Source organism: Camponotus floridanus, unplaced genomic scaffold (assembly GCF_003227725.1).
Source record: "Camponotus floridanus strain SB8 unplaced genomic scaffold, Cflo_v7.5 scaffold8, whole genome shotgun sequence".
NCBI classification, from domain to species: domain Eukaryota; kingdom Metazoa; phylum Arthropoda; class Insecta; order Hymenoptera; family Formicidae; genus Camponotus; species Camponotus floridanus.
In genome coordinates this window covers 1,429,316-1,449,239 of record NW_020229849.1, presented here as the reverse complement: position 1 = coordinate 1,449,239, position 19,924 = coordinate 1,429,316, and the positions used below count along the sequence as shown (strand labels likewise).

The 19,924-nt window shown below is 32.6% G+C and overlaps 3 protein-coding genes across 4 annotated transcripts; all 3 read right to left on the bottom strand.

Moving 5' to 3' along the window:
- Nucleotides 1–50: 50 nt before the first annotated feature.
- On the bottom strand, nt 51–8,116 carry LOC105250827 (golgin subfamily A member 4). 2 transcript variants are annotated; one of them, XM_025414367.1, is made up of 8 exons: nt 7,665–8,113; nt 7,466–7,553; nt 6,636–6,805; nt 2,609–6,566; nt 1,495–1,811; nt 1,289–1,318; nt 877–1,179; nt 51–377 (listed from the first exon to the last, which is right to left on the bottom strand). In XM_025414367.1, exons 1-8 carry the CDS (start codon nt 7,749–7,751, stop codon nt 354–356), a joined length of 4,977 nt encoding a protein of 1,658 aa, XP_025270152.1. In that variant the 5' UTR covers nt 7,752–8,113; the 3' UTR covers nt 51–353. The 2 variants fall into 2 exon arrangements, with proteins under 2 accessions (XP_025270152.1, XP_025270154.1); XM_025414369.1 differs by lacking the exon at nt 1,289–1,318 and having other exon boundaries at nt 7,665–8,116.
- Nucleotides 8,117–8,851: 735 nt separating this feature from the next.
- On the bottom strand, nt 8,852–10,854 carry LOC105250813 (40S ribosomal protein S2). Its single transcript, XM_011257103.3, has 3 exons — nt 10,758–10,854; nt 9,583–9,925; nt 8,852–9,387 (listed from the first exon to the last, which is right to left on the bottom strand). Exons 2-3 carry the CDS (start codon nt 9,922–9,924, stop codon nt 8,899–8,901), a joined length of 831 nt encoding a protein of 276 aa, XP_011255405.1. The 5' UTR covers nt 9,925; nt 10,758–10,854; the 3' UTR covers nt 8,852–8,898.
- A 1,909-nt stretch (nt 10,855–12,763) lies between these two features.
- Nucleotides 12,764–18,611, bottom strand: LOC105250811 (delta-1-pyrroline-5-carboxylate dehydrogenase, mitochondrial). The gene is made up of 7 exons (XM_011257102.3): nt 18,290–18,611; nt 15,828–16,044; nt 15,330–15,761; nt 14,819–15,229; nt 14,427–14,605; nt 14,170–14,358; nt 12,764–13,097 (listed from the first exon to the last, which is right to left on the bottom strand). Exons 1-7 carry the CDS (start codon nt 18,334–18,336, stop codon nt 12,863–12,865), a joined length of 1,710 nt encoding a protein of 569 aa, XP_011255404.1. The 5' UTR covers nt 18,337–18,611; the 3' UTR covers nt 12,764–12,862.
- Nucleotides 18,612–19,924: the final 1,313 nt, after the last annotated feature.

The window sequence follows — 19,924 nt, the reverse complement described above, 5'->3', positions numbered from 1 at the left end:
CCATGAGTATCTATAGCAAATATGATATACTTTATGCAATAAAGACCAAATATGATATACTTTATGCAATAAAGACCAGAAAAGTAAGGACACATTTTATAAATCATCTATATTTGCATAATATCGTATAAGCCTTATCTCGCTCGCGTATGTATTATATAACATTCTGTTAAATTAATATTTATAAAAAATTATAAGAGTAGATATTTTTACTATTTTGTACAATTCTCTTGCTTTCCTCTTTATATATCAGACTAAAGCTGTTCACGTTATTATTAATGGCCTATAGAAATATAGAAATCGCATCAATTATGGAACATTGTGCATCTCTATATAGAAAAGTACATTTCGGACTATGAAAGACCAAGCGACCCAAACTGAAAAAAAAATGTGTAGATGCGTCAGTCATATTATGTTACGTACAAAATTCAGGGTTAGGTAAGTTTATATTTTTTTTTAAACTAAATTAAGTTAAAGTTAATGGGTTAAAAAATTAATTTAGTTATATTAAAAGTTATACAAATAAAAAATTAACTCAATAAAAGTTACGTTAAGATTAAATTAACGTTAGTTAAGATAAAAGTTAAAATTTTGAAAAGCATTATTTCACTTTATATTAAATTAGATTGTAATTTTAAAATTAGATTACTCTAAATAATAATAATATGAATCATCAAATAAATTTGGAGAGAAAGTTAATAAGTTTAAGTTTATGTGTTTTAAAAATAACTAGTTAAAGTTAAAAGTTAACTCTTTTTAAATAAATAACTAAGTTGAGTTAAAAATTATTAACTTTTTAACCTTTTTTTTAACTTTTAACTAATCAACTAATTATTACCCAACCCTGACAAAATTACACATTACAGTTGTGCTTACCAGAGTCAGTTTGTCCTCTTCTTTTTTAAGTATTTTTGTGGTTTGTTCTTGGTCGAACTTAACAACAGCGGCAATCACTCTGGCAAGTACCATGGTCTCCCTTCCCATCATATATTCGAATAGAATATTTCTAAGATACTCAATTTCTGTCGAATCCTCCAACGTATCGTGCCGGAGTTTTACTAGCTTTCTGAGCTCTGCAATCTCTCGTCTTTGAGATGTCAAAGTCTGTTGCAGTGTGTGAATTGAACCGGTGCTCGTTTGTATCGCGGCCATCGCCACGCGCGATGTGCTCTCTAATTCCTGTGCAAAATTTTAATTTCATCTCAATTCATATTTTAATTGCTATACATGTAGAAAAAAAAGCAATAGCTGTTGAAGAAAAAAAGAAATAAAATGTAATAAGCTTTACCTCGGAAGCTGCTTCGGTTTGTACATCAAGCTGAAAATAATGCGAACACATATAAACGCAAATTAAAAAATTAAATTTAAAGAAATACATATACGCGAAAACGTGCATGAACGAATAATCATCTCATTTGGAAAATAATGCACATTCAGTTCTAACAAGCGCGCTAAATCAAATTATATTTTAATTCAGGATTGTGTGAAACTTACCTTTCTCTCATTCTGCCATTCCTTCGTAAGTTCGTTTAACTCCTCGTCGTGTTTACCTTGCAGATTATCTATCTTCTGTTGCACTATGGCTTTCCATTTTTTTTCTATTTCTTTTATTTCGTTGCTATGCTCCTTCTTAATCTGTGCGATCATTTCCACCAAGCGATCGATATCCTTCCCCTTTTCCGTCTCCGCATCTTTCTTCTCTAGAACAAGGCTCTCAAGTTGCTCGGACTTCTCTGTCAATTCTATTTGACAATCTTTTAGTTGTTCTTTATACTGTTGCACAAGATTCGACTCGTAATTCTGTTGGCGATCTATAAAAATTAAATATTTATGCGTTATATATCTTGAAAAAAATATTTCAAGATTGTTTCATTTTATACACATATACAGGGTCTTTAAAAAGTCCCGGAACGCTAAAATATCTCGAAAACGATCAACTATAATAAAAAATATGTAAGGAACAAAGTTGTAGGACTAAATAAATGTACCTAATGATGATAAGAATTTTATCTTGGATGATTCATTTTTCGATTATCTTATCTTAATACTTTTATGTACAAAATAATGAGAGGAATCAATTGGTGTATAGAAAACACATAGTTGTTTCGAAAAAAAAATATGTAACTGTTAATTGCAAATTACATATTTTTTTTCGAAACGACTATGTGTTTTCTTTACACCAATTAATTCCTCTTATTATTTTGTATATAAAAGTATTAAGGTAAGATAATAAAAAAATTAATATTTTACAAGACATTTTACGATTCATGTAAAATTAAGAAGCGATTTCAAGCCTCATAACTCGGAAAGTACTTAATGAAAACTAATTTAATTATAGTGTTTTGGAAAGCTCTTGAAATAAGCTATAAGAATATGCAATAAAAAATGGGGAGTCCCATTTAAAAAAATCAACTTGATCTTCATATGACCTTGAATACTTCATCCAAGGTCAAATTCTTATCATCATTAGGTACATTTTGTTTAGTCCTACAACTTTGTTCCTTACATATTTTTCATTACCGTTGATCGTTTTCGAGATATTTTAATGTTCCGGGACTTTTTGAAGACCCTATATATATTTTTTTTTTTTAAATAAAACATATTTTACCAAAACGTTTCTCCAACGCGGCTTGGAGCTCCTCTTCTTTATCGTGTAACTGAGCTTGGAACTCTTTCACCAATTGCTTCAGCCTCATTCCTTGTTCTTCTTCGTTAGTTTTTAAATCTCCTTTTAATTGATTGGTTTGAGCTTTCAATTCACTATTCATCAATGTCATCTGCGTCTCTTTCGCTTGGAATGTTATCAGCGCTTCGTCGAGCTGCGCCTCCAATCTCTTATTCTCCTCTCGCAATTTGTCATTATCGAGCTGGCACTTTGTATCGTTACGAGCGATTTCTAATTCTTCTCGCAATGTATCGTTCATTCGCGCGAGAGAATTAATTTCCGACTGTAGGCTAACGATCTTCCCTTCCAACGGTGCGATGAAATTTTTCAGCGAATCGACTTCCTTTTTTTTTTCGTCGATTTCCAGCGAAAACTGTCTTAAGTTTCCAATCTCTTGCAACATATTGGAATTTTTGTCCTCTAATAATCTTATCTCCGCATCCTTCTCGGTCAATAGGTTTCTCAAGACGTCCAATTCCGTCGACGAATTCCTTTCGGATTGCAAGGCATCCAATTCTGACTGCAATCTGCTATTTTCTGTGCGTAGGTCGTTCAAACTAGATATTTTCGATTGTAAATTATTTACATTGCTTTTCAACTCTATGTTACAAGACTTTAGATCCTCTAATTCGATCATTTTATCTTTTAAGGCCGCCTGCTCGGCGATCAATTTATCATATTCCAAACGTATCGCCTCTGTGTCCGAATTCCTTTGGATGAAATCGTTGAGTTCCGATTTGAGCTCTACGTTTTTATCTTCTATGTCTTTCATTCTTGCAACTTTATCTCTCAATGATTTTAATTCCACGAGAAGCTGTTCGTTCTTCTCTTTCAAAATATTACCACTTGTTGCAGCTGCATCCAATTTGGAAACTTTATCATGCAATTCGTTGTTTCGTTCGTCAAGTTTTTCTTGAACCTCTTGCAATTGTCTCTGAGTGATCGTCAATATTTCACTTAATGAATTTAATTCTGTCTTTTTATATTCAAGATGCGTATTAACGGCTGTTAATTCAACATTCAGACGTTCCACTTCCTTGTCATGATCATTTAATTGAGATTTATACGATTCCACACAATTTTGCGTTGTTCTCCGTAATTCTTCAATATCCCTCTCGTAATCTCCGATTTTTTGCTTCAGATCCTCTTCATTTTCGCATAGCTTTCGATTGCGATTCAAAAGATCGTTATATTTATCCTTCAAATCCTTATTCTCCAAAGTAATCTCCGCGAGCTGGGCATTTTCCAATTTCAGCGATTCTATTTGTTTTTCAGAAGCTTCAAGCATATTGGATAATTCGGCGTGTTTACTCTTCAGATCGTCAAGTACAGCGTTCATCTCTTCGGTCGTTTTATTCTGTCGTTCTTTGATCATTTTCATCTTTTTTAATTGTACAAGCTTAACATTTATCGTTTCTTGCAATTCTTTATTATTTTTCATTAATTCGGCAGTTTCTTTTACGTGACTTTCACTCGCTGCTTGATATTCCGCCTTCAAACTTTGATAATCCCTGAGAGATTCTTCGATTTTCTGTGCCTGAGCATCGCGTTCCTTTATTTCACCTTCCTTCTCGACCAGGTCCTCCTTTAAACGAGCAATTTCCAATTTTGAAGCGTGCAATTCCTCTCGAAGCGCATCCTTATCGCTGTTTTCCGACTTCAATGAATTAATAATATCGGTCGCTTCGCGTAACTTGACATTTAATTCATCCACTTCTTCAAAGATATGACTGGCTTGGGTGTGCTTCTTTCTTAAATCATCAATTTCTATCGATAATGCGTGATTTACAGACTCAAGATTTTCTAACACTCTTAATCGTTCCTGCAAAACCTTGACTTCTTGTTGCGATTCCGTCAAATGATGCGAGGCCTCTTTCAAATCATGTACTTTAAAAGTAAGATTATCAATTTCGGCTGTTAATTTACTATTCATTACTTTCAGCTCGTCATACTGATCACTTTTCAAAGTCATTTCTTGCAATTGTTCATTAGTTTGTTTCAGTTCCGCTTCCAAAATGGATTTGAGATTTACAACTTGTGCCAATTCCGATTGCAGTTCTACTGCTTTAGATGTGAATTGTTCCATATTCTTGATTTTCGAGTGCAAATTATCCACTTCGGATTTGAGTGTCACGTTTTCTTCTTCAAGTTTTACGAAAGACATAGCAAGAATCACGTTCAGATTCGATATTTCGGCTTTTTGATTTAAGAATTCTTCTTTAACAACACTTTTCACATTTACGCAATCTTGCTTTAAACGCTGCATACAATCGTTGTAATAAACAAGACGATTTATCAAATCGCTCCTTTCTTTTTTCAGTAAACTTAAAGCCGAATTATCCGCTTGGACTTTATTTTTAAGATCGTCGATCGTGGATTTGCAAGATTCGAGCTCATTTTGTACCGCACTCAATTCTGACTTTTTATTGTCCAACTCCTTCTGCGTCTCCGAGAGTTCCGTCTTGTCTTCCAATTTGACTTTAAGAGACTTTATCTGTGCCTCTTGTTCCGTCAGTTTATGTTTAGTCTTTTCGAGCATAGCTGTGTACTGCTGTATCTTTTTATTATAATTCTCGCACACCAGATCCCTGTCGATTAATGCATTCCTCATGTTCTCCAATTCCTTGTCGACGCTTTGTACCGTAGCCTGAAGTTTCTCGATTGTCGCATCAGCATCTTTCTGTTTCTCTTCCATGATAATTTTTTGCGCATTGTATTCATCCTTTAATTCCGAGTATGTTTCTTTATAAGTTGTCAGTTGGGCGTGTAACGCTTCTTTGTCATGTCTATACTCGACAATTTGTTTCTCCAGTTCCTCTAATTTACATTGCAATTCTTGGAATTCCATTTCCTTGTCCTTCAAACGAAGCGTTAATTCCTCCAACATATTCTCATCTTTTCCTGATCTCGTTTCTTCGCTATGATCGATTTCGTCGCGATGTCTTATAGCCTTTTCCTTAGTCTCATGCGTCGTTGTGTCCTTATCTGTTGTAGTATGCGAAGATTTCAATTTACCTAATTCAGTTTTATATTTCACTATAATTTCGTTTAAATTCTCTCTATCTTCAATCGTGTGTTTCAGGTCGAATTGTAATTGTTTGATGTGTTCTTCCTTCTCTTCAAGTTCCCTGTGAACCGAAAGTTTATTCTCGGCTAACGAAATTGCCGATTCCTCCTCGCGTTTGTGCAGAATATTCACTTGATCCGTTAGTTTCTCAATCTTAGTATGTGCTGTACTCAATTCAACTTCCATCGCATTTATTTTTTCGGCAGTGGAATTTGTTAGTGCCGTATAATCGTTCTCCAAAGTACTCTTCTCCTTCATCACTTCAGTAAATTTCTCCTTATTACGCTTCAAGGAATCCTTATATTTTAAAACAAGATTTTCCAATTTTTTTAACTTATCCTTTAACTGAGCATTTTCTGCTGACAGAGCGTTATTCTCATCCCCATTAGACGGCTCATTGATCAGATCAATTAGATTGTCTTTAGAATTTTCCTTTCCTTCTTCTGATACTGAATTGTCTAAAATTGGTCCGCTTGCTTGTAATAATTTTATTTTTGTATTTAATGTATTTATAATGTGATCCTTCTCTTCTATATCATTTCTCAATGCCTCTTCCAAATGAGCTTTTGCTTGTTGTTCTAATTGACATTGTTCTTTCAGGTCGGTTATTCTCCTTAGAACTTTATCCTGTGTTTCAACTAATACAGATTCCAGCTTGCTTTTTACTCTGTCCAATTCACGATAATGAGTAGCTAGATCAGTATATCTACCACGATATTTATGATACTTTGTTTGTACCTTTCGATAAGCGGAATATAACTGATCCTTTGTAACTCTATCAAGATGAGGACTAATATTATCATCTACTTCGCTGGCCGATTGATCCATATCTGACTGTAAAATTAAAACTTTTAGTTTTAATAAAAAATTATTAACAATTTGCTAGATAATTAAAAAACAAACCTGTAAGTGATATAGATTTGGAGGACTCTCGTACATTGGAAACAACGAAGATGCATCACTAGTGACACTGCTCACCGAAGATCTTCTCGAGATCTCCACACGATTTGGGGATGGTGACATTAGGTCAACATTTTGGAAACTATGTTTTGCTGGAGTATTCTTTGGTGTTTCTGTAAATAAAATATCATGTGTTAATTTAAATCTGTAAAATACATGTAAGATATGTCGCCAAGAGAAAAGAAAGAGAACACTTATATATCTGTCTGAAATATATCGTATCAAAGTTGAAAATTATTTAAATATTCAGTTTTTGATAACATTTGAAATCTTCGAACAATTCGTTAAATATTAACCTAGGTAGAACATGAAACTCATAATGACATCATTATGACGTCACCTAAAAGTCATTTTAGAAAAATCATAATGATCTCATTTGATATACTTTTGGCAATGTTTTGATGACTTATTTTTGATATTAAACAATTCTGCAAACTCTGTTGGAGAATATATATACTTCGCGTATGAAATCTTAAGAATCAATCATAATAATATCATTTTTTATATATATTACGCAATTACTTGTTTATTTAATTATTCGTGTATATTTTAATTTTATTTAAGCAACATAATCTTTTTAAAATTATATCATGTGATTATTGAACTTAAAAATTTATGATTCTTTTTGCCATCTTTAACTCATTTTTTAATCATTTTTGTTTAGGTAACTTTTAAATGATAAATAAAATCATGATAACGTCATAATGATGTCATTATGAGTTTCATGTTCTACCTGGATTAAGTGATTTAGATGCAAACATAAATATGCTTACCATCTCCATCTTCTGTCAAGCTGAAATTGTCACTTGACGCTGACACTTCCTGAATCGAGCTGTTAGATAATGCTGGTGATACCACAGCCTATAAAATATAACAATAAAAAAAAAAGATCGACGTCAAGTCAATGATAGTTACTTGATTGTCAATTATATTTAAACTGTGTCAAAAAAACGTCAAACAAAACCTGCCAACCTGCGCCAGTTGTTGAACGCTCGCCTGTAACCTGGCGGGCGATTGCTTCATTTCCTCCGCTAATTTATCTTTGAATTTCTTGAACATCCTGGTGTTTATCGGAAATTGCGGTTAAGCTTGATAAGCGCGATAACGTCTGAAATCAGAGCTTTTTGAGGCGTCAAGCGGGCGCGATGTTTACGTGGACTTGACTCGGGTTGATGACAGCAGGAGCGCGAGCTGGAAGAGTCCGTCCTACGTGGTTCAATACGATCAACATAGTGCAATCGGAATCTCGTATCTCATATTCCCGCTTTTCCCAAGCGAAGTAGAATCGGTCGATGCGAAGAATCGCGTCTAGCTCTACATTATTTGATTATGTATTCCATATATATGAACTGTATGCCACATATATACCTCGCTCGCCATGGTATAAGTAGTCAGTGACGTCATTTGGACATTAGATACAGTTTTCAACGCAGATTCCCTGAATCGACTTATAATTGTCATATTTGCAATGGCATAAAATTTCGAAAATTAGATTTGTTACAAATAAAAATACGAATACTAGTAATTAAAATAATTACGTAATTTTTTTCTAGCATCATATAAATTTTAGAATAAAGATGCGTTATTAATAAATAATACATAAAATAGAATCTAAATATCTGTCAACAAAACATATTGATAAATTACAAGATTTTCATCTTAATTTTAAAAATTAAAAGATTTACATCTTAATTATTATGTAACTTTTTCCTAGCATCATATAAATTTTAGAATTACGTAATTTTTTTTCTAGCATCATCTAAATTTTAGAATAAAAAGATGCGTTATTAAAAAATAATATATACTATATAAAATAGAATCTAAATATCTGTCAACAAAACATACTGATAAATTACAAGATTTTCAGCTTAATTTTAAAAATTAAGATTTACATTTTAATTATTATGAAAATTTTTTTCTAGCATCATATAAATTTTAGAATAAAAAGATGCGTTATTAAAAAATAATAGATATCATATAAAATAAAATCTAGATATCTGTCAACAAAACATACTGATAAATTAAAAGATTTTCAGCTTAATTTTGAAAATTAAAAGATTTACATCTTAATTTTGAATAAACATATGCATCACTTAAAATATACAATACGTTAACTTTTAAGGAATCGAAAAAACGTGGGAGAAAAATAACAAAATCCATTTTATAATTTTTGCAAGTAGTTCTCCTGGGAGTGGAGGATGTTTATTTAGACAACTTCGGCCGCTCTAACGCCTCCTTTGTGAGTTTTCGATAGAAAGTCGGCATATTCTTGATACGGCGCCTTAGCCAGAGCCTGTTCTTTCCACAAGTCGGGCGTAAGGTACGCGTACGTCTTGGCAATCGCAGCGTAAGTCGCCTTAGCGAAATTACCGAGCGTACAGGTGGATCCCCTGGCTGAGGTGTAACAATCCTCGATACCAGCCATCTGAAGCAGTTTCTTGGGAACCGGAGCAGACACAATGCCGGTACCTCTGGGTGCTGGTATCAACCGCACCTGCACGGAGCCGCATTTGCCAGTCACCTTACATGGCACTGTGTGGGGTTTGCCAATCTTGTTACCCCAGTAACCGCGTCGAACAGGCACGACGGAGAGCTTGGCCAGAATGATAGCACCGCGAATAGCAGTGGCTACTTCTTTGGAGCACTTCACTCCTAATCCAATGTGACCATTGCTGTCTCCGATGGCAACAAAAGCCTATATAAAATATTTAATTTTAATTATTTATATCATTCATAATCTGTTAAATATTTAATTATTTAATTAAAATATTTAATTTTAATCATTTATATCATTTATAATCCTTTTTAGTCTTTAATCAGTATTAGATTGTGTCGCATCTTTTTCTTCTTCTGTCAATTTTAATTAAAAAAAGAAAAAGACCAAGTTTACCTTAAAACGTGTACGTTGACCTGCTCTAGTCTGCTTTTGCACCGGCATGATTTTCAAAACCTCGTCCTTTAGATCCGGTCCAAGGAATTTGTCAATGATCTCGTACTCCTTGATAGGCAAGGAGAATAGATAAATATGCTCGAGGGACTGGATCTTGCCGTCTCTGACCAAACGACCAAGCTTGGTGACAGGGACCCATTCCTTGCTGTCTTCTTTGCCGCGTCCACGGCCGCGTCCTCGACCTCTACCGCGACCTCGGCCTCTCAAGCCTCCACGATCACCTCCACGAGAACCGAAACCCCCACGAAAGCCTCCGCGTGCGGCTGGAGCAGCGTCCGCCATTCTATAATTAAAAAAAAAACGTTATAATATATCGTTAATTATTATTAAAATAATAACAAATTATAATAATATATTATTATAATTTAAATTAAATATATATTATTATACTTATATAAAACCTATATAAATTAAATATATATTATTATAATAATAAAACGTAAACGTAATAATACTAATAATAAATATTATAATAATAATAATAAACGTTATTATAATAAAACAACGTTATAATATATATATAATAACGTTTATTATTATTATTATAATATTTATTATTAGTATTATTACGTTTACGTTTTATTATTATAATAATTTATTATATATATGTATATATATATATATATATATATATATATATATATAATATTATTATATATAAAAATATATATATATAATATTATTATATATATATATATATATATATATATATATATATATAAAGATAAAACAAAATAATTATTTTAAAACACTTTAGCTTGTTGAAAATATTGTTGAATATTTAGGTAACTACTATGCCCAATATCCTATCAATAAAATCACTATACTTGTATAATGTTAAATATTTCCTAATTGTTATTAATTATATAAATGTAGAAATTGCATTAGGAATATTAGAAGAGGCAATAATTCTTGATATTTAGATCAAATATTGAGGGTTATAATTAACCTAACAAGTACATGTGATACATAAAATATTTTAAAACCGACAATATTTTCTCCTCATAAAAGATTTTTTAACGTCTTATATAGCTCAACAAAAAGCATGTAAAAATTGTTTCCTTATTATGACATATACGTGAGATAATATTGAAAAATTTCGGGAATACACTCACATCACTTCTTTCCTACGCGTGGAATCACGGAAGAAAGACCGGTTCAGCTTTCGAGGTGACGCTTCTTCCGCGTGATGTCACATCCGACATTTCAAAAAATGGCGCGTTTCCTTATTCCAGCTCTGACAAGGCACGAAGCAAGAAAAGTTCAATCAAATTATGTAATATGGATTTATTATTATTATTAAATATATATATTATTATATTTATTATTATTATTATTATTAAGCTACGTATACATATTCGATATATTTAAGCAGTATACATACTTAAAAATTCAGTTTTGAAATTTAACATTTTAATTTTTTATGTAAAACTTTATTTCAAATCCTAAATCATAAAAATTTCTTTTTATGATTCATAAATTTTTATTGATTTATACGTTAAAAGTATGCAGCAAAAAATTTTCTTCCTTCTTAAAATAAAATTACATAATTGTTCCATAAGAAATACATTCTTAATAATAATAGCAATAATAATAATAATAATAATAATAATAATAATAATAATAATAATAATAATAATAATACTAGCTCTAATAATAATAATAATAAATCCATACCACATAATTTGATTGAACTCTTCGTATGATAAAAAGTTTGACACGGGAAATAAAATTCATCCTGTACATATTATTTTATATATATATATATATATATATATATATATATATATATATATGTATATATATTTTTTTTTATTGCTATTGTACACTTAAATAACGCTTAACAACATATTGTCAATTACTATGTCCTCGGTCATCACTCGTAGAAATCGCGTCGATCTCGTCCCAGCCACATATTGTGAACGATACCGTAGGACAATCGATGATATCAGATCTATGGATGTATCTAAAAGGTCTATTAACTGTTACAGAGATCGTCTTCTGTATATACAATCTTACAAAGTACATTAAAAAGGAACCAAAGTCACTGCATACCCGCATCACACAATTTTCCTAATAGTGATAAAAAAAAAATATTGAATATATTATCGCGCCGTGTAAACAGGATCTTCAAGCCGAAACGCTTTATGAATCACATTAATATTTACTTTATCTCATCAACATTGAAGACACTTAGCGATATCCAGTATCGGTTATAATTTTATGAGAGATTATGTAGATATTTCTTATACGGCATGTATCAAAGTACCTTGATAAATAAACACATCGCCTTACTCTTATTCTTCCTCTAGCATAATCGCCTCGAAACCTGAGTTATAAAAGTATTATTGTACTGAGAGGGAGAGACACAAAGAAAATGGATCGTGTGTCATGATGAAGAGATCTTGTGCTTTCAAAATGCACAGATAATACCTTAATAATGTGTACTGGCGGCGAATAATCCGTATATAACGCTCTTACGAAGCAATGTCCGCGGGTAGCAAGACTGATCATCGCATTCATATCCATCGCGAAGCCATGTCAGAAACATTCGAAGACGATTAAATATAACTCGCTTACAACGCTGCGTGTGTGTATGTGAGACTCCTTGAATTAAAAATATTAATTCATCTAAAGTTCATCTAAAAAATGTAGTCGTGTCTCTATTGTGCATCACAAAACTGCGAATTTACTGCGTTTTTCTATCAAGACAAAATGCCTACGTAAAGCGCAAATTTTTTTTTCAATTTTTTGCACGCTAAATTAATCTGATATTTAAGATTTTATCGCTTATTTTTTATTTTACTCTCTTTCTTTATTCTTATCTCATTTCATTTTCTCTTGTTTTTTCTGATTGATTGACAATATTGTTTAACTAAATTTCATTTTAGAATGTGCAATATATAACATTTCATGTTATGCTTGTAATCATGAAATTTTGATTTGCTTTCCTCAAGAAATTTAATTTCCAAATAATATTAACAATATTTGTACGAGTTTTTCGCTGTCTTATGAACTTATACACTTCATTCGAAACCTTTTTTCACTTATCGAGTCAATGTAGAATATATTAATACTGCAGTATACTGCTTTGATCCAGTTCTTTTCCGATCAGATATTGCAAACGTGAGCGTTTCTCGATTTACGACGCGCGCGACCATCGCCAATCTAAATTACCAAATATCACGTCGATGAATATACAATAATAAACTATCCGTATTTAACATCTCATGTACGGATAATCATATTCTCGTATGGGCGCAAAGGTCTCCTTAATAGATTGCGGAGATGCCCAGCGAAGAGCGTAATGCGGTCCACCGGCTTTGTCATTTGTGCCGGACATTCGACTGCCACCGAACGGTTGTTGGCCGACCACGGATCCGGTCGATTTGTCGTTTACGTAAAAATTACCGGCAGTATATTTTAAATCCTCAAGTGCCTTCTTCGCCCATTTTCTGCAATAATAAAGGAAAAAAAATTTACTTTATCGCAATACAATACATACTTACACAGAAAAAAGGACATACTTGTTTTGAAAATATATTTAATTTTAACATGGAAATCTTGAAATGAGATTACATTGCGTTAATTAAAGAAAAATATAATTGCTTGAATAATTGCTTACTCGAATGAAGCCATTTTATATAGTTCAATCCGGAAAAATATTTTTATGATTTAAGATTTAATTTTCTCAAATAGAAAAGAAACAATGTTGGATAGAAAATAACATTTTTAAATCAAAGATTATAATTTTTTTAAAATAGAATTTTTTAAAATAGAATTAAATAATCGTATATTCTTGAAGTGACAATTACAATATTAAAATAAGACTGTAATATTGTTGAAATTTAAAATTATTAAATTCTAAGATAATTATAAATTGTTTTGCGTATATACGAAACAATGAACGCGTTAGTTTAAGTATATAAATTTTGATTTGACACTTATTTTTTTTCTATGTATAAATATATAAATTCAGCACACAGAAAAAAACAAAATTATTGTTTTGAAAATATATTTAGTTTTGACGTGGCAATCTTGAAATGAGATTATATCGCATTAATTAAAGAAAAAATTGCTTACTTGAATGAAGCCATTTTAATAACATAGTTTAATCAAGAAAAATATATTCATATGATTTAAAATTTAAATTTCTTGAATAGAAAAGAAACAATGTTGGACAGAAAATAACATTTTTAAATCAAAGATAATATAATTTTCTTAAAGTAGAATTAAATAATTATATATTCTTGAGGTAACAATTACAATATTATAAAATAATATTATAATATTGTTGAAATTTAAAATTATTAAATTCTTCTGAAAAGATTATAAATTGTTGCGTATATATGCGAAACGATGAACGCGTTAGTTTAAGTATATAAGTTTTGATTTGATACTTATTTTTTTTCTGTGTAAATTTAAGAGAATTCAACATGCAATTTAAAATATTACATATTTCATCTGTTTTTTTTTATCATGTGGAACGTCAAATATAGCAATTACCAGGCAATAATTCTTACTTACTCGTCTTCCGCGAATATTGCGCCTGTTAAAGCGTATGGTGTGGACGTTTCTACCAGTTTCACCGTTTTGTCCAGATCGGAATCCTTATAAACGTATATCGTAAGTACCGGTCCGAATATCTCTTCCGTCATGAGTTTTTCTTTTGGATCTTTGCTTTGCACTATTGTCGGTTCAATGAAATATCCGCACCTAGAAAGGAGATTCGCATCTTAAGATAACGATATCAAGGTTGTATTAATCACGATACAAAAACGTACGAATCGTCGTAGCCTCCACCGCCGAGAATCTCCATCTTGGGTGATTTTTTCGCATAATCAATGTAACCAGAAATACGTTTAAACGCGGTGGCATCTATAACGGCGCCGGTGAACACAGTAAAATCTTGAACATCGCCGATCTTGAGTTTTTGGCGAAGATCTAAGAGACCGTCTTTTACCTGGAACAAATGGTGTTTTAAAAAAAATCACTCAATATATATAATAATAATAATATAATAATATAATAATATATATAAAATAATATAATAATAATAATTATAAATAATAAAATAAAAAAAATAATAAATATAATAAAATAAAATAATATAATAATAATAATACATGTTCGAAAAATGAACATTAAAATTGAACCCGGCGGCATTTTCACTCACCTTACCCCATAAAGATTCCGGCACGTACATTCTACTGCAAGCGGAGCACTTTTGTCCGTTGTACTCGAACGCACTTTTTATCGTCGCGTTGATGACCGACTCCACATCCGCACTCGAGTGAACGAAGTGGTAATTCTTACCGCCGCACTCGCCAATCAATTTTGGATAGTTCCTGTATCTGGAGAGATTCTGACCGACCTGCGCCCACAAACGATTGAACGTCGGCACCGAGCCGGTAAAGTTGAGTCCGGCGAGATAAGGCGAGGACGTGATGGTGTCGCCGAACACGGGTCCCTCGCATGGAACGAAATTCACCACGCCAGGCGGCACCCCGGCTTCCCTGCATATCTTAAAGATCCACCAGTTGGACAATAACGCGGTATCGGATGGCTTCCATAGCACAGCGTTACCCTGCAATCGCGGTATATGTTGACACGCGCTTATGATACGTTTATTATTGATGCGAGAGCCTCGATTAAAGCACTGTCACAGTATGGTTTGCGTTACAAACCATCAGAGCCGGCGTGTAGCTGAGGTTGCCGCCGATCGCGGTGAAGTTGAAAGGCGATACCGCCGCGACGAAACCGTCCATGCCGCGATATCTCATCGAGTTGAGGGTCTGCCGATCCGGCGAGATTGGCTGATACTTGAGGCTCTCCTTCGCGAAGTACGCGTGCATCCTGAAGAAGTCGATCAGCTCCGCCGCGCTATCAATCTCCGCCTGTATCACGGTCTTGCTCTGGCCGAGCATCGTGGCGGCGTTTAAGTACTGCCTGTACTTGGTCGCCATGAGATCCGCTATCCTCAGCCACATCTCCAGCCGTTTCTCGATCGGCCACCTTTCCCATTCCCGTTGAGCCTTCACCGCGACGTCGATCGCCTTCTTCACGAGCTCCGGCGTCGCCCAATAATACTTGGCGATCCTCTCCTTATGATTGTGCGGCTACAAAAATTCCGGTCGATTAGGGAAAAGTTCAAATTCGTTCCTATACGACTATGATATACGCACCATGACCTGATATTTGCACAAGTCCGTTTTGATTTCCTCGTTTCCTATTATTAACGGTACCTCCTCGCATTCACTGGCCATGTTGCCCAAAACCTTCTCCAGTTCCGCTCTCTCCCGGCTGCCCTTCTTATAGCTGAGAATAGGTTCATTTTCCAGCGGAAATTCCGGCGGGCTTGGCACCGGCACTATTGATCCTCCTAAGTACCTGGCGCTGACTCTGTTAAACAAAAAATAATAATAATAACATTAATAATAATAATAATAATAATAATAATAATAATAATAATAATAATAGTAATAATAACATAACTCCTAAGCACCTGGCGTTGACTCTGTTAAACAAATAATAATAATAATAATAATAATAATAATAATAATAATAATAATAATAATAATAACAATAACAATAATAATAATAATAATAATAATAATAATAATAATAATAATAATAATAATAATAATAATTGAGAGAGAGAAGAAAGTTATTTTTAATTCCGGAACAAAGATATATCGACAGATAAACGGAGATTTATCTAGCATCTCTTAAGAGAATTTCCCTGATAAGATTTTCAAATATTTACCCAATTATCTTTGTAGTAAAATCTTGAGTTAACAATCTTATCGTTGTCATCAAATATATATTTGAGTTTGGAGGCAAATCTCTTGTTTATTTATATCACACTTAAGCAAAAGTGGTTTATCTAATATTTCCGTTCATAAATATCGCAACCGTATTGAAGATAAGTATTAAGATAAAGACACATGTAAGATGTCTCTTATGCTGACAAAACTATTGCTCTTTGATCTTAACTATTCAATTAACACAGAACTAGAAGAGACGAGAGAGAGAACGATTGAGACATTCGCGTGGACAAAACATCAAAGCGGAAAAAAACACTATAATGTCTTCTTCGCTTGACCCTAATTAGCGTAGTTATCAGTAATTAATGTAGATAAATGTGACAAGTATAACAAACATAAATTTCATCTCCAAGAAGATGATGTATCCGTTCTCATAATAATATTGAGATTACATAATACTCGAGATATTTTTTTACAATTGTTCATTTCCAATTTTAATTATTTTTGGCATGATTATCAACATTAGAATTATTATATGTACTTTTAACAAAAGTCTGATAGAAATTGAAATTAAAAATTGAAAAAAGCATCCTTTTTTCGCTTAAATAAAAAATTTTTCTATTGTCGAATTTCATCTTTTTACTTGAAAAAGATATTCATATAAAAAAAGATACGACTATTGAATCTTCAATAGGTATTCGATCACGAGAATTATAAATTAATGTAAGGCCATAAGAAATAAAACGGTAAAATATGAGTCAAATGTGGTCTCGACGATGATGTCAGCTGTCAAGATACGTCCTTATGTTTGACAAATGGCATTCTTTTGCCAAGCTCCAGTTGGTCCGAATAATCTCTCTTTCATGCCTATCCTTTTATCTTTGAAGAAAGATGAAAAAGAAACTATTCTAATGCAAATACTCCATCGCTGAGTAACCAATTATAGTCCAAGAATTTTACATTAAGTCTGCTCGCGAAGAAGACAACGAACTTAATTAAAGACGCATTGTTACTTCTGTTGAAATCACACGATGCGATTGACTTTTTTACATACCACGTATACACAGAGAAGAATGTATAGTAAGACTGTATTCAAGTAAATATTATTTTTTTTAAGTATATCATAAGTTTGTATATTCGCAAATATATTATAAATTCATTACAAGCATTAAATTTAATTAAATATATTCTGAATTTTAGTAACTGCAGTATTTTAGTCAAGAATATTAAATTAAAACAAAAATTTGGTTTGCTACCACATAAAGTAAGTTTGATTTTTCTTTGATATAACTTTACAATATTCTTGAAGAGAAAACAAATTCTTCTTTTGAGTACATGATAATGAAATTTTCTAACACTTGATGAGTATATTTTAAGACTATTATCAAGAATATATTCTTTGTTGAAGAAAACTATTCCTTAAAAAAAGAAAAATAAATTGAACAATCACTTTTCTTGGCAGTAAAATGATATTTTTCTCTGTGTAACTTCAGTTGCACTACGTGTGACATATTCAACAGCGACAACTCGAGTATTTACATATGATTTTAAACTCGTTACGTCGACGACGTGACGCATCATGCCGGAACATCCGTTCCTAATAAAAGAGCATGCATTCAGCCGGACAATGTCGACATTGTCGACATTACGTCGCACGTTCGAGCATTTACAGAGACATCGTTCAAGCGTGTTGCTAACATTTTTTCGCAAACTCAAACTAGGAAAAAAATCGCCGAGCCAGGTTGGGTTATCCAAGGTGACCGTATTGTGAAGCTCGATGATCGATCGTCCGGAAGGACGATGGTCACGGTTCGCTCGAAGAAAAAAAAAGATTGAAAATAAATGGAATAATTTGGCGAATATATCGGTTTATTACTCACTTTTGGGTATTCGCCAGCAATGCCTGACGGCAAACCAGACCCAACATCTTGCAGCGGAGACGGGGACGGGATAGGGAAAGAGGAATGACGTCGGCACCCTTCGTTAAACACGATTATTTTGAAGAGCGAACACGAAGCCCTTTAATTGACAGATCCTGTCGGACGATGACACACACGTTCGACGGATCCAATCGCGACCGGATCTCTCTTCCTCCTCCTCCTCCTCCTCTTCTTCGTCGGCACTCGCGCCGAATTGCCAAAACTGCGAAGAAACACGGCTCGATGTCACCGCACACCATCGGGCGAACGCTTGGTCAAAGCGCGCTACCGGAGATTCCCCACCTTTCGCCAGAAAGCCCAGGGACGTACGATTACCTGGCGATTATCTCGGGGTTGTCCGATTTTATTATCCCATTACCAATAATTATCATTGCATATCGAGTGGAAATCTGATTTATTTAGAATTTCAAATTTGAAAAAAAAGCTAATTTTTTATTTTTGTCCAATTATATCAGTATTTATAGTCTCCTTTGAATTCCTTTGTATTTGCCGACTATTGTAATATTAAATTGAAAATAAGAATTTCATTCTTTTCAGAATTCTTGTATTAAAAAATAAAATAGCAATTTCTTTATTTTATTATCCCTGTGCATTCTTTTCGACTCTGAAAGAGAAGATAATTTGGACACGTAGGATTACCTGACGATTATCTCCGGATTGTCCGATTTTATTACCCCATTACCAATAATTATCATTGCTTACATATCGAGTATCTAGGGAATCTGATTTATTTAGAATTTCAAATTTGAAAAAAAAAAAATTAATTTTTTATTTTTGTCCAATTATATCAGTATTTTATCTCCTTTTATGATTATTTCAGGGTTGTCCGATTTTACTATCCCATTACCAATAATTATCATTGCTTGCATATCGAATATCTAGAAAATCTGATTTATTTAGAATTTCAAATTTGAAAAAAAATTAATTTTTTATTTTTGTCCAATTATATCAGTATTTTATGTCCTTTTACGATTACCTGGTGATTATCTCGGAGTTGTCCGATTTTACTACCCCATTATCAATAATTATCATTGCTTGCATATCAAGTATCTAGGAAATCTTATTTATTTAGAATTTCAAATTTGAAAAAGAAATTAATTTTTTATTTTTGTCCAATTATATCAGTATTTTATCTCCTTTTTGCATTCCTTTGTATTTGCCGACTATTGTAATATTAAATTGAAAATAAGAATTTCATTCTTTTCAGAATTCTTGTATTAAAAAATAAAATAGCAATTTCTTTATTTTATTATCTCTGTGCATTCTTTTTGACTCTGAAAGAGAAGATAATTTGGACAATCGCCAAGTCAAACAAGTTATATTAGACATCACTGCTTTTTACGACCTAAACGATATCATTTACGACTACATTAGGTCCAATCAAAATCAATGACAGTCGATCGGAGAACATGTATACTGTATAATAACAGTGTGTATATCTCATGCATAGTTTCGTGCAAGATAATCGAGAATCAACCGAAATTAAATTTTAAAACGCGAATATTTTAACAAATCTCTTACTTGACTGGAAATTTGACAAAACAATTTTCTGTTCAAAGTGCAATTATTCTTTTT